A 14,718-nucleotide genomic window follows, 5' to 3' on the forward strand; every position below is an offset into this window, starting at 1 on the left:
ATAACAACTGAAGAAAATAATACCAGTAAGTTTCACTAAATTCTAACTCTATTAGGCCATCATTTATTTCCCTAACATATACCAGGATCTTAAGCAACTTCAAACCTACTCTTCAAGCCTGCTGATTAATAACCACTTGTAATTTGGCAAGTAGGATCAACTAAAGACACTAACGTCCTCTCTTCTTCTTCTTCTTTTTCTTCTTCTTTCCAGTTGCTCCATCTCCATCACCATCTCCATCTAAGAGAAGACATGTCAAATTCATTTAAACCTCATAAGCAGAGGGACAAAACAAGCACACAAGTACATAGAGTGCATCTTAAATAGCATACAACAAAGTTGACCCAATACTCTTAGAATTTTGTATGTTGTTAGCTTCAAGTATCAGAATTTGACTTGTGCAATCAAAGGCACTAATAAACTTTACTTTGATTTACTCTAAATAAAAGAATTGTTGAATAAGACATTTTAAGAATAAACAATGTATTAAATAACATTTTTTTAAAGCTAAGAAAAACTAGTGTTACTTAAATACCAGTATAATAATGACTATATAACTTCATCTTAAAGGATACTAGTTACAGTTGATATATGCTTTGCAGTTAAACACTTGTATTTCATGACCTCATGTGATTCTCAAAACAATCTTCAACAAGAAATGTTTAACAGACATGCCTAAGATAATCCTAATAGGTAAACAGTAGAACTGGACCAAGAATATCACTTGATTCCTAATCCAGTGAGAGGTAGCTGGGGTCTCATATTTTAAAATACCTTTTCCCACCTAGCTGTTATCAAAGAAAGAGTTCTCTTTATGCGTCAAATTGTATAAAAAAAAAAAAAATCTTACTTTTCCTAGGTTCTCAGATTCTCAAAAGAACCTGATGACCAAAACTGAGAACTATTTCCAAAAACATTTGGCAAAAGACTATCCAAATCAGCCACAATCTGCTTGTCAGTTTTTATGACAACTTTCTATGCAACCCAATGCCCATAAACTTAGAGAAAAAAATAAATAATATAATTATGACCAAGATTAAATAGGGGGTTAAAGTATTTTAAATAAAGGTGTCAAAAAGAGACCTAAGTGTCTGAATTTCTAAAAATGCTGCTCAATACATTTTAACAATCATTTCTGAATTATGCTATTCTATTCACAAATAACATAACTATGAAAAAGGGGTGAATGGGACACTGTTCCTGATAATTAGAAGTTGATAGTTTAATAGTATGACTAGCATATAGTATGTTTTTTAAATGTTTCACCTAGTGGTAGCAACTCATGGTTCTTTGGCATTAATAATTTTAGTAAAATCCACATTCATCAAAAAATGTCAAATGAGTGCTTACATTTTCTGTTTGAAGTGCTCCCTTTTTACTGCTGGACTGATACAAGCCATAAAAGAAATCTCACCACACTCACTATATATTCTAATTATCACTCAATCACTGATTTATACTGACCTCTACTTGTCTGTGAGCTCCTTAAGGAATAGACACCATTAGGCACAGTGCCAAGCGCGTGATAAATATTCAATCTATTCAATAAACGAGTGTTCTTTTAGTTTATCCTGTTTATTTTCACCCAATTGAGATATAGGAAACAGCAGCTTAGCAAAGAGGGAGGTAACATAATCTAAGGCTTTAATGGGCTGAGTGATAGGAAACTACAATTATTTGACGATTTTTGACCAACAAAATTACGTTTCTTATATTCAATCTCACAGTAGCAACAGAAACACAGTAGAGAAAACAAATACTACTGATTTACTCATTAGTGGTTTCTCAAGTCAAGCTTTAACAAAAACAATACTAAAAATTTTGGAAAACACAACTTTCAACATCCTCATGTGTCATATAATCTAATTCGCATATCGTGCTTTACAGTTTTAACAGCAGCCTTCTTCCTTCATCCAGTAAATGTTTGCTGAGTTCTTCAGTGACAGGCAACAGGGACAGAACAGTAAACAAGACAGTCTCTGTTCTGGACAAATATTCAACGTAGCACACTGCAATTTACCTTGGACTGAGCCTGAAACAAATGCTCCACGATGTATAACCAGTTTCAAACACATTCAAAATCCTGCCAGTGCTGTGACCTTGGGCAAGTTAATTAGCCTCCACCACCATGGTATCTTCATCTTTAAAATGGGTAAGATGACGCTCTTCCTCAGATACTTGATCATCCTTCTAAGGTTAATTATTTTATCCAATGTCCAAGGTTGCTATTCAGCACAGAAAAATGGCCACTTGTGCTAAAATGATGGTAGAGCCAGGATCTAAATTTTAATACCATATGCTCATACTTTCGCCTATCATACCATGCTACAATTTATATTTTTACATGTCTGTCTTTCAGAGCATCTCAGGATACTCTAAATAGACAGATACCGTTCTTTTCTATGTTAGCACTATGCCCAAATCAATTAATACTTGATATGACAACTGGACATCTATATGCTAAAAAAAAAAAAAAACCTCAATCCTTACCTTGCACTATATATAAAAATTAATTCTAAATGGACATAGACCAAAGCATATAAAACATTTATTATATATATAAAGCAGTTCTTCCTTTAAACATTTATGACACATACAAAACTTACTGAGAAGAATACAAGAGAAAAATCTTCACGACTTTAAAGACATCAACTATTTAACTTTTGGACAGGACACAAAAAATATGACCCAGAAAGGGAAAAAGTTGATAAACTGGACTTCATCAAAATTAAAATCTTTTCGGCTACAAACAATACAAGCATGGGGGAAAAGAGCTGTAAAATATGTAACTGATGAAGAACTTGGATAAAGAACTACTTACACCTCAGTAAGACAACAAATAACCCAACTGAAAAACAGACAAATGGTATTGAACATACGCTTCAAAGATAAATGAAAGACAAATAAAAATATGAAAAGATGACATGCCACTATACACCTACTGGGCTAAAATTAAAATAAACAGTACCAGTGCTTATGAGGATACAAAGGGACCGGAACTTTCAAACACTTCTGACAGGAATGCAAAACAGCTTGATAAGTTTCTTAGGAGGTTAAACATGCACTTACCACATTACCAGCAACTGTACTCTTAGGTATTTACTCAGAAGAAATGAAAACATAAGCCTACACGTATGTAAATGATCACAGTAACTTTATCCATAAGAAACAAAATCTGGAAACAATCCAAACAGTCATTAACTAGTAAATGGACAAACAAATTTGGAATATTCCTGAGCAATAAAAAAGTAATGAACTACTGATACATATGCAACTGGACAACTCTCAAAAATATTATGCTAAGTGAAACATGCCAAACACCAAAATAGCTACATACTATAAAAATTCCATTCATACAGTATTGTAGAAAAAACTATAGGAACAGAAAATATATCAAAAGTTACCAACAGAAAATATATCAAAAGTTACCAGGAGTCAGCAAATAGAGCAAGAGAACTGAGTACAAAAGGGCAAAGGGAACATTTTTTGTGGGGATGAAAATGTTAACTGGATATGGCTATATGTTGGGTATGGTGCTCAGTTGTGTCAGACTCTTTGAGACCCCACAGACTGTAGGCTGCCAGGCTCCTCTCTCCATGGAGTTTCCCAGGCAAGAATACTGAAGTGGATCTTCCTGACCCAGGGATCAAACCCTAGTCTCCTGCATCGCAGGCAGATTCTTTATGGTCTGAGCCACCAGGGTCAGCACATCGCCAAACACCCACAGGATTAACTTTCCACATCAATACCCCCGTTTACAAATAAACAAATCTAAAATTAAACTCAGCGTAACCTTCTTGGCCTACAGCACCCCCTTCTAATCTCTCCCAACTTTCCGTCTTTACCTCACCATTTCAATCAGTGGTACCAACATCTTGTCACCCAAATTCAAAACGTAGACCCCTAGAGTCTGCTAGTTTCTCCTCTCTCCTCTCCAGATTTTGTTGCTGTTTAGTCATTAAGTTGTGTCGACTCTTTCATGACCCCATGGAAAGCCCTCTATCCAGACTGAAAGCCTCTAAATCCTTTGAATTTTGCTTCCAGGATCACTGTTCCATTGGACCCTTCCTTTCCATTCTCATTACCACATGCTTGAGGCTATTGTCAACTGGCCTCCAAAATGATCTCCATGCCTCTATTTCCTCATTTCTAACAACCCTGCATGTACATGAAGTCTATATTATCTTTTCATAACATTTTTCTTTTAAGAATGCTCAAACTCACAGAAAGAGACATCAGATTTGAGGTTACCAGAGACGGGGTGGGCAGATGAAGGTGGTCAAAAAGGCACACCTTCCAGTTAGAAGATAAAGTACCATGAGGGCTTCCCTGGTGGCTCAGACAGTAAAGAGCTTGCCTGCAATGCGGGAGACCCAGGTTTGATCCCTGGAGAAGGGAATGGCAACCCACTCCACTATTCCTGCCTGGAGAATTCCATGGAGAGCCTGGCAGCCTACAGCCTGTGGGGTTGCAAAGAGGCAGACACAACTGAGCGAATCTCTGTCTTCGAGAGATGTAAGGTACATGATTAACATAATTAATATTGCTTTATGTCATATATGAAAATTCTTAAAATAGTAAATCTTAAAAGAGTTCTCACAAGAAAAAAATTTTTTTTCTTTTATTTTGTATCTATATGAGATGACGGATATTCACTAAGCTTACGTGGTAATCATTTTATGATGTACATAAGTCAAATCATTGTGCTGTATACCTTAATCATACACAGAACTATATGCCAATTATAAACTGAGAGGAAAAAAGAATGAAGAAATGAAAAATGGGGAAAAGGAACTGCCCAAAGACTCCCTCAATGAATCACCTCATAATGAGGCCAGTATGCACTGTTTACTACACTTTGAATACTTTCTCAGCATTGTCCTGCCCCAAAATGGTCCCATTTGCTTGGCTTTTATTTAAGTTCCATTCCTTCAAATGAGCTTTCCTTCAGCATTCAGCTCGCAATTCCACCTCCAAATTTCAGTAACTTTTACGGCAGGTACCAGTATACCTTACCACCTCTATGTTATCCTCCACAATGATCAATTTTCCTTAAGAACAAAGATACTGAACTATTAGCTTTCCATCCACTCAAAGACTTCTCACAACAATTAAACAGTGTTGGTGGATCCTCATTATCAAAATGAATTAGGAATATGGTGAACCAAACTGGAGAAAACTACTAATATTCCTAAAATCTTCTTTAATACACTGAAGATTTCCATTCTGAAAAGCAGTTTCCTCCTTCAATGTCTAGAGATTCATATAACTCTGTAGAAGTGCAATGAAACAAGGCATTATCTTCAAATCAGCTGATACTCTACACATAGTGAGTCAACAGCAACCTGGAATTTACAATTACTGTTCTTGTTAAGAGTTCAAAATATGCTCATAATCTGAAGTATAAACCAAGGCAGAATGGACAAGAGGTCTGCTTAAAGAAAACGAAAATCTAACTATTTTCCTTTTCATTGAGTCTGAAACCAAGCAGGACCCTGTGGGACAGATCCTGCCTCTTGGTGGTAAAAGAGCTTTAAACTCTTGGGTTTTCCCTGAGTTCCAAAGAACAAATTTAATTAGAGACATGAGAAAAATCCAGAAACAAAGGAAAACAGTCCAACAACACAAAATCATAATAGTTTAGCCATACAGAGTAAAGGACCTGTAGTTTCTCCTCAAGGGCTATAGATAATACTGAGCCACATTCTTGAGTCGGTTTGCAGATAAGTTAGCTGTATGCTGACCACCAGACTATAGGCTGACTCCAGATAAGCTGAAGCCAGAAAACTGATAACTGAGACTCCCAAAAAGTCACCCTGATAGTGCACAACCAATCGACCAGAAGATGTCCACAAGCTGATCAGACACATGGCAACCCTCACCCCTAATGCTGCCTTTTAAAATCCTTCCCTAAAAGCCTTGTTTTAGAAGTTCCAAAGAATAGCAAGGAGAAAAAGAAAACCTTCTTAAGAGAACAATGAAAAGGAAAACAGTAGAATGGCAAAGACTAGCGATCTCTTCAGGAAAATTAGATACCAAAGGAACATTTCATGCAGAGACAGACACAATAAAGGACAGAAATGGTATTGACCTAACAGAAGCAGAAGATATTAAGAAGAGGTGGCAAGAATACACAGAAGAACTGTTCAAAAAAGATCTTCACGACTCAGATAACCACCATGGTGTCACCACTCACCTAGAGCCATACATCCTGGAATGTAAAGCCAAGTGGGCGTTAGGAAGCATCACTACGAACAAAGCTAGTGGAGGTGATGGAATTCCAGCCGAGCTATTTCAAATCCTAAATGATGCTGTGAAAGTGCTGCATTCAATATGCCAGCAAATTTGGAAAACTCAGCAGTGGCCACAGGACTGGAAAAGAAGTTTTCATTTCAATCCCAAAGAAAGGCAACGCCAAAAAATGTTCAAACTACAATACAATTACACTCATTTCACATGCTAGTGAAGTAATATTCAAAATCCTTCAAGCTAGGCTTCAGCAGTATGTGAACCGAGAACTTCTAGATGTACAAGCTGGATTAGAAAATGCAGAGGAACCAGAGATCAAATTGCCAACATCCGCTGGATCATAGAAAAAGCAAGGGAATTCCAGAAAAACACCTACTTCTGCTTCACTGACTACACTAAAGCCTTTGACTGTGTAGATCACAACAAACTGTGGAAAATTCTTTAAGAGATGGGAATACCTGACCATCTTACCTGCCTGAGAAACCTGTATGCAGGTCAAGAAGCAACAGTTAGAACCGGACATAGAAAACAGTTAGAAACTGGTTTCAAATTGGGAAAGGAGAATGTCAAGGCTGTATACTGTCACCCTGCTTATTTAACTTATATGCAGACTACATCATGTGAAATGCCAGGCTGGATGAAGCACAGACTGGAATCAAGACTGCCGGGAGAAATATCAATAACCTCAGCTACACAGATGACACCACCCTAATGGCAGAAAATGAAGAGGAACTAAAAAGCTTCTTGATGAAGGTGAAAGAAGAGTGAAAAAGCTGGCTTAAAACTCAGCATTCAAAAAACCAACATCATAGCATCCAGTCCCATCACTTCATGACAAATAGATGGGGAAAAAAATGGCAACAGTGACAGACTTTATTTACTTGGGCTCCAAAATCACTGCAGATGGTGACTGCAGCCATGAAATTAAAAGATGCTTGCTCTTTAGAAAAGCAAAAACACCATTTTGATGACAAAGGTCCGTACAGTAAAAGTTATGGTTTTTCCAGTAGTCATGCACAGCCATAAAGAAGGCTGTATGCCAAAGAATTGATGCTTTTGAATTGTGCTGAAGAAGACTCTTGAGGGTCCCATGAACAGAAAGGAAATCAAACCAGTCAATCCTAAAGGAAATCATTCCTGATTATTATACTGTAAGGACTGATGCTGACACTGAAGCATCAATACTTTGGCCACCTGATGGGAAGAGCTGACTCACTGGAAAAGACTCTGATGCTAGGAAAGACTGAGGCAGGAGGGGAAGGGGGTGACAGAGGATGAGATGGTTGGATGGCATCATTGACTCAATGAACATGAGTTTGAGCAAATGGCAGGACATAGTGAAGGAAAGGGAAGCCTGGAGTGCCGCAAGCCATGTGGTTGCAAGGAGTCAGACAAGACTGAGTGACTGAACAACAAAAAGCCTTCAGGGCTTTTGAGCATGAGATGCCCATTCTCCCTGCTTGGCATCTTGCAATTAAGCACTGTACTTTCCTTTGCTACAACCCAGTGTCCATGTTTGGTATCAATTCTTGGCTTTTTTTTTTTTTTTACTAAATTTGACCATAATCTCCTTGAAGGCTTACAGAACTTATCTTCCTAAAGGAAGCATAAGCGCTTTGCATTATCCTAATGCGAAAAGAGTACAGCAGGTATTTGTTGCTAAAGATTGGAAGGCATAAGCTCTAGCTGGCAGTGCTTGAGGAACAATAGCTCACAGCAGTATATAATTAAGAACAGGAAGCCCCATCTCCTCTTCTGCCTAAAGAGGCTATAGAATAATAGTTCTCCCAACTAATCACTCCCTCCACTGTCTTACTAATAGCATCAATTCCTACAATTCCAAGAAATGTTGTCTTTATAGAAACCTTTGGCAAAAGCTCCAAAATACAAGATTAGGGGCCAGTGGATTCATGATAGGTTTTAGAAGCACTCCAATGTGCTCCTTTGAAAATAAGTAAAAGTACCTTTGATAGAGTACAAGGAACAGACTTGGAATCAGGAAGATCCCCTGGAGGAGGGCATGGCAACTCACTCCAGTATTCTTGCCTGGAGAATCCTATGGACAGAGGAGACTGGCAAATTACGGTCCATATGGTCACAAAGAGTCAGACATGATTCAAGTGACTTAACATGCACAGGTGCTAGATTTGAAACTGACTTTATTTACACATACTAGCTGTGTCAGATTGGGCAAATCACATAACTATCATTTCCTGTTTGCTAGGTTTTTGTAAGGGTAAAATAAAAATGGACGGAAGTAACCTAAGATAGTGCCTAGTACATATCAGTTGTTCAATAAAAGTTCAAGATCAACATTCATTCAATTTTATCTTATTAATACTCATCTACTACTCGGCTTTCTACCAAGTACATTTTAAAAAGCTGAGATCTGTGTTACTTATGCATTCAACATATCCAACTTTTTAAAGAGTTGCTAATAAATACCTTTTTGTTTTTACCTGTGACATTGAGGCTTAAACATCAATTAATAAAATATCCAATATTTACTTAATATCAATTAAGTAAAATATCCAATATAATCCAAGAATATTGGATTATATCAACAAATAAGCAGCTTTGGTCAAAGAATGTCATATTTTCTTGCCCTCCTAACCATAAAATTAAAATTAACCATTTACCTTCATCGTCATCATCTCTTTCTTTCTCTTCCAATGCTTGTCTTTCCAATTGTCTTGCCACCTCGTCAACTGAGGTTCCTGCTTCTTTATCAGGTTCCTGTTGCCCTGTTGATCAAATATAACAACTAAATCAAATCTGACAAAGGTATCTTCCCACTAGAATATGTTCTAAGGATCCTAAAAAACACATAACTCTTCCTGACAAGGTTCAGGAAACGAAAACAGAAACACTGTAAGGAGAATAGAACTTATTTAATGACAGAAAAGTCTTACATATCTAAGTGGTACTGCCCATTTAACAAGATACTCATTTAGGCATTCTCTGCTAGGAGCTAAATGTTGAGTTGGTCCCTACCCTTAAGTAGCTTAACTTTCTAAAGTATTTAACAATTAATCTACAGCAAATACTTTATTAACCAAACAGGAATTTAAGATGGGCAATAAAGGCTTAAGGCCTTAGTAAGAAGATGTCTGTGGGAAATCCTGGAAGCTTAAGGGGTTCAGATAAAAAGAACCTGTCAAGCTGAGCAGGGTAAAATCAAAATATATAGGAAAAGTTATTCCATTACTAAAAAAACAAAATTCCCCAACAGCTAAACACAAGACCAGGCCCTGCTCTAGAAGGGATTACAATCTAGCTATAGGAGTAATAGGTAAAAAGAGGTAGTATTACCAGGTAGTACATAATGAGGTGACATGCTAGCTACGGTAGAGAATTCATACTGAGATACACAACTGTTAAAAACATATTAGGGTCGGTCTGCTAAACACCTTAAAAGACAAACTGAAGAGTTTGGATTTCATCTGAAAGCCACAACAGCCACCAGACCATGTCCTGAAATTAAATTTTGCTTTGAAAGTGTCCCAGCACCTACAACTCTCCCTCTTCAACTCCCAATTAATCAAAATTTCAGAAAGATACAGGTTAACCTCTTCAACCTCTCTCAACTCCACCTCATCACTTCTGGCCTCTCCATTTTTCTCTCATTCTTTCTGCAGATGATTTTAACAGTACAAATAGTTTTTCCTAAAACGAAGGCCTCGATGCATCAAAAACAATGACTTCTCATATTCAAATATTTAAGTTTCTAACTTATAATCTAACTGTAAACTTTCAGCTGTTTTCTTTGCCTTACCAGTGGATTTAGAGTAGCTTCATTCGGACTCAAGAATATTTCTACCCAAACTGCCTACAAGTGGCATCATAATTCAGGCCTAAAAGCCCCAAAGCTAGGCAGTGAGGATTCGCACCGCAGCCACACATCCTGCTATTACTACTCAGTGACAAGAGCACATTCTCAGACACACACACCCCAAAAGTGCAGCGCGCCACAAAATCACACACACGCATACACCTACCCACCCAAACAGTGACAAGAGCGCGTGGGCATTCTCTCTCACACACACACCCCAAATTCACACACACACGCAACCCCAAAGTGCAGCGCGCCACAAAAAAATCCCTCCGTAAACTAGGATGATAGGAGCTGGTGCAGTCCAGGCACTAAGACTTGCCCACTTCACCCCCACTCTCGGCGAAAATATGTCCCACGTCTCTCCAGCACAGAGGCGGCAGTGTGGTCAGAACCAGATTTTCAAGGAGGCCAACCCGCAAGGTGGAAGGGTTGGGCCCAGGGCACAGCTTCAAGTCCGTCGCATTGTCTGCGTGGGAGCGAAGTTCCGGCAATTTAGAAGCTCTGCCCCAGCAACCGCACAGAAACCGAGGCACCCTCTTCTCCGCCATCCCACACCCAAAAGACGCCTGGAAGAAGTCACCTCTTCCCGGGACTGGGAATCTGTAGCTCTCCCGGGACACACGTTCAGTCCTGGGAATCACTCCAGGGTGCTCAGTCCCCGGGCCCTGTCACCAACGCCGAGCCCGAGTCCAGCGGTTCGGCCATCCCGGCGGGGGCTAGGAAAACATAAAACTCTCCTTACCTGTGGCAGCCCCTTTACTCTTCTTCTTCTTCCGTCTTTTTTTCTTGGCCGCCTCCTCAGCCGTAGAGGCAGCTCCCTCCTCCCTGTCGTCTGGATCCAGGTCGCCATTCAGGTGGCTCCCGCAGGACGGTGCCTCCTCCACACCCGCCATGTTGCCCGAGAGAGCGCGAGGCACTGAAACAGAAGAGCGAGGGCCCGCTCCTTCTTCACCCACCTACACCAGAGACGCCGGAAGTTGCTCTCGATGGTAGAGGCGCGGGGAATGTTGGGACTACGGAGGACTCGACAGTAAGGGCGGCGCGCGGGGAGGGGCCGGGCTCACCGCAAGCCTGCGGGAGCGCGGCCAAGGAGAACGTGAAACGCTTGGCGAAACCAGACTTTTTCCCTTTTCCCTCGCTTCGGGCAAACTTGCCTGCTTAGGGTCAGGTTGAAAGCCGGTGCCTGACTTATGGACAGGTGTTTCCCCCGGCGGGAGAGAGGCCCCTCGACTGAAACCGAAAACTTTTAGATTCGTGGTTTTATACTGCGCACCAGAAGCGAGAAGGTCGAAAAAAATACCTTACCTTGTATACACCTCTTTTTTATAACTCGAAAGGATTGCGTTTTTATTCACTATTACAGCTCACGGCGAGGCTGTCCAAGCTGTTAAGAAGATGTACCTACAAAGGCCCTGACTGAAGGAGTCAGAGATAAAGAAAGTTAAGGCGCTCGGTCGTGTCCAACTCTTTGCGACCCCATAGACTGTAGCCTACCAGTCTCCTTCGTCCATGGGATTTTCCAGGCAAGAGTACTGGAGTGGGTTGTCGTTTCCTTCTCCAGAGAATCTTTCCGACCCAGGGATCGGACCTAGGTGTCCCACATTGTAAGCAAGACGCTTTACCGGACCCGGGTCTCCCGCATTGTAAGCAAGACGCTTTACCGTCTGAGCCACCAGGGAAGTCAAAGATAAGAAGACGTTTATTCATAGAGAAGCTAAAGGAACATAGCGTCTCAAGGAGGGAGTGACCAACTGCGTTGAGTGCTGCTGAGAAGAAAGAGCGTGAAAAATGTCAGCTGTTATGTGGTTGCGTGGTAGCCACTGGTAACCTTCAGTTCAGTTCAGTCACTCAGTCGTGTCCGACTCTTAGCGACCCCATGATCGCAGCACGCCAGGCCTCCCTGTCCATCCCCAACTCCCGGAGTTCACTCAGACTCACGTCCATCGAGTCCGTGATGCCATCCAGCCATCTCATTCTCGGTCGTCCCCTTCTCCTCCTGCCCCCAATCCCTCCCAGCATCAGAGTCTTTTCCAATGAGTCAACTCTTCGCATGAGGTGGCCAAAGTACTGGAGTTTCAGCTTTAGCGTCATTCCTTCCAAAGAAATCCCAGGGCTGATCTCCTTCAGAATGGACTGGTTGGATCTCCTTGCAGTCCAAGGGACTCTCAAGAGTCTTCTCCAACACCACAGTTCAAAAGCATCAATTCTTTGGCGCTCAGCTTTCTTTATAATCCAATGCTCACATCCATACATGACCACAGGAAAAACCATAGCCTTGACTAGACATCCTTTGTTGGCAAAGTAATGTCTCTGCTTTCTAATATGCTGCCTAGATTGGTCATAACTTCTTCCAAGGAGCAAGTGTCTTTTAATTTCATGTCAACAGTCACCATCTGCAATGATTTTGGAGCCCCTCAAAATAAAGTCTCTCACTGTTTCCCCATCTATTTACCATGAAATGATGGGACCAGATGCCATGATCTTAGTTTTCTTAATGGTGAGCTTTAAACCCACTTTTTCACTCTCCATTTTCACTTTCATCAAGGGGCTCTTTGGTTCATCTTCATTTTCTACCGTAAGGGTGGTGTCATCTGCATATCTGAGGTTATTGATATTTCTCCCACCAGTCTTGATTCCAGCATGTGCTTCATCCAGCCCAGGGTTTCTCATGATGTACTCTGCATATAAGTTAAATAAGGATGGTGACAATACACAGCCTTGCCATACTCCTTTCTTTATCTGGAACCAGTCTATTGTTCCATGTCTAAGTCTAACTGTTGCTTCCTGACCTGCATACAGATTTCTCAAGAGGCAGGTCAGGTGGTCTGGTATTCCCATCTCTTTCAGAATTTTCCACAGTTTGTTGTGATCCACACAGTCAAAGGTTTTGGCATAGTCAATAAAGCAGAAATAGATGTTTTTCTCTTGTTTTTTCAATAATCCAAAGAATGTTGCCAATTTGATCCCTGGTTCCTCTGCCTTTTCTAAAACAAGCTTGAACATCTGGAAGTTCACGGTTCATGTACTGAATTCTTGGAGAATTTTGAGCATTACTTTACTAGTATGTGAGATGAGTGCAGTTGTGTGGTAGTTTGAGCATTCTTTGGCATTGCCTTTCTTTGGGATTGGAATGAAAACTGACCTTTTCCGGTCCTGAAGCCACCGCTGAGTTTTCCAAATTTTCTGGCACATTGTGTGCAGCACTTTCACAGCATCATCTTTTAGGAGTTGAAATAGCTCAACTGGAGTTCCATCACCTCCACTAGCTTTGTTAGTAGTGATGCTTCCTAAGGCCCACTTGATTTCGCATTTCAGGATGTCTGGCTCTAGGTGAGTGATCATACTATCGTGATTATGTGGGTCGTGAAGATCTTCTTTGTACAGTTCTGTGTCTTGTCACCTCTTCTTAATATCTTCTGCTTCTGTTAGGTCCATATTATTTCTGTCTTTTATTGAGCCCATCTTTGCATAAAATGTTCCCTTGATATCTCTAATTTTCTTGAAAAGATCTCTAGTCTTTCGCATTCTGTTGTTTTCCTTTATTTCTTGGCACTGATCACTGAGGAAGGCTTTCTTATATCTCTCCTTGCTATTCTTTGGAACTCTGCATTCAAATGGGTATATCTTTCCTTTTCTCCTTTGCTTTTCGCTTCTCTTCTTTTCACAGCTATTTGTAAGTTCTCCTCAGACAGCCATTTTGCTTTTTTGCATTTCTTTTTCTTGGGGATGGTCTTGATCCCTGTCTCCTGTATAATGTCACAAACATCTGTCCATAGTTCTTCAGGCACTCTATCAGATCTAATTCCTTGAATCTATTTGTCACTTCCACCGTATAATCGTAAGGGATTTGACTTAGGTCATACCTGAATGGTCTATTGTTTTTCCCTGCTTTCTTCAATTTAAGTCTGAATTTGGTAATAAGGCATTCATGATCTGAGCCATAGTCAGCTCCCAGTCTTGTTTTTGCTGACTGTATAGAGCTTCTCCATCTTTGACTGCAAAGAATATAATCAATCTGATTTCGGTATTGACCATCTGGTGATGTCCATGTGTAGAGTCAGACATATAAATAAGGATAAAAGAATACTAATACTTTGCTTACATCATTTATTATTTTATATTCCAAGTTAGTCTGTCATAAATGTGAGGAACTTTAAAAGGACCTAAAAGATCTGCAGTTTGGAGGCAAAGATGTGACTGTCAACCTCTGGAGAAATCAAAGCTCACCCTTGTTGAGGTGCAAAGCTATTGCCAGAAGCTTTTTAACATACTTATGAGTAAGATATGCTATATCAAAAATGCCTTCTAGCTTTGTTGTGACTCTTCCCAGTTCCGCAAGTTCAGGGAACACTTGGGCCATGGCTACTACCTCAGTCCTAGTACAGGAGACTCAGGATCCTGGGGGACAGAACCTATAGGGTCAGTAGGTAAATTCTGACAAAAGGTTTCTTGAGGTATAAGTTGATCTACAGAGTTATCAATGTCAAAATAAAATCTTTTCAGTGAAAAAAAAATAAGATGTTAAAATACACTGATGAAATACTGGTTTTTTTGCTTCAGAGGAATTTACTCTACTTTTAACCTTTTCTTTTCTAAAAAGAGACAAGAAAACAAAACTTCTAAGGTAATAGTAA

At 40.0% G+C, this 14,718-nt stretch overlaps 1 protein-coding gene across 1 annotated transcript in view; it reads right to left on the reverse strand.

Moving 5' to 3' along the window:
* The window catches only part of METAP2 (methionyl aminopeptidase 2), a 29,356-nt gene extending 18,214 nt beyond the window's left edge, over positions 1–11,142 (reverse strand). Inside the window, exons 1-3 of the mRNA XM_040234295.1 lie at positions 10,827–11,142; positions 8,889–8,993; positions 175–240 (exon numbers count right to left, since the gene is read on the reverse strand). Of these exons, the coding sequence (XP_040090229.1) occupies positions 175–240; positions 8,889–8,993; positions 10,827–10,977 (322 nt within the window). The 5' untranslated portion in view covers positions 10,978–11,142. The remainder of the gene's footprint in view (positions 1–174; positions 241–8,888; positions 8,994–10,826) is intronic.
* Between the last annotated feature and the right edge of the window lie 3,576 nt (positions 11,143–14,718).

The sequence above is a fragment of the Oryx dammah genome, unplaced genomic scaffold, assembly GCF_014754425.2.
Source record: "Oryx dammah isolate SB20612 unplaced genomic scaffold, SCBI_Odam_1.1 HiC_scaffold_29, whole genome shotgun sequence".
Classification (NCBI taxonomy): Eukaryota; Metazoa; Chordata; class Mammalia; order Artiodactyla; family Bovidae; genus Oryx; species Oryx dammah.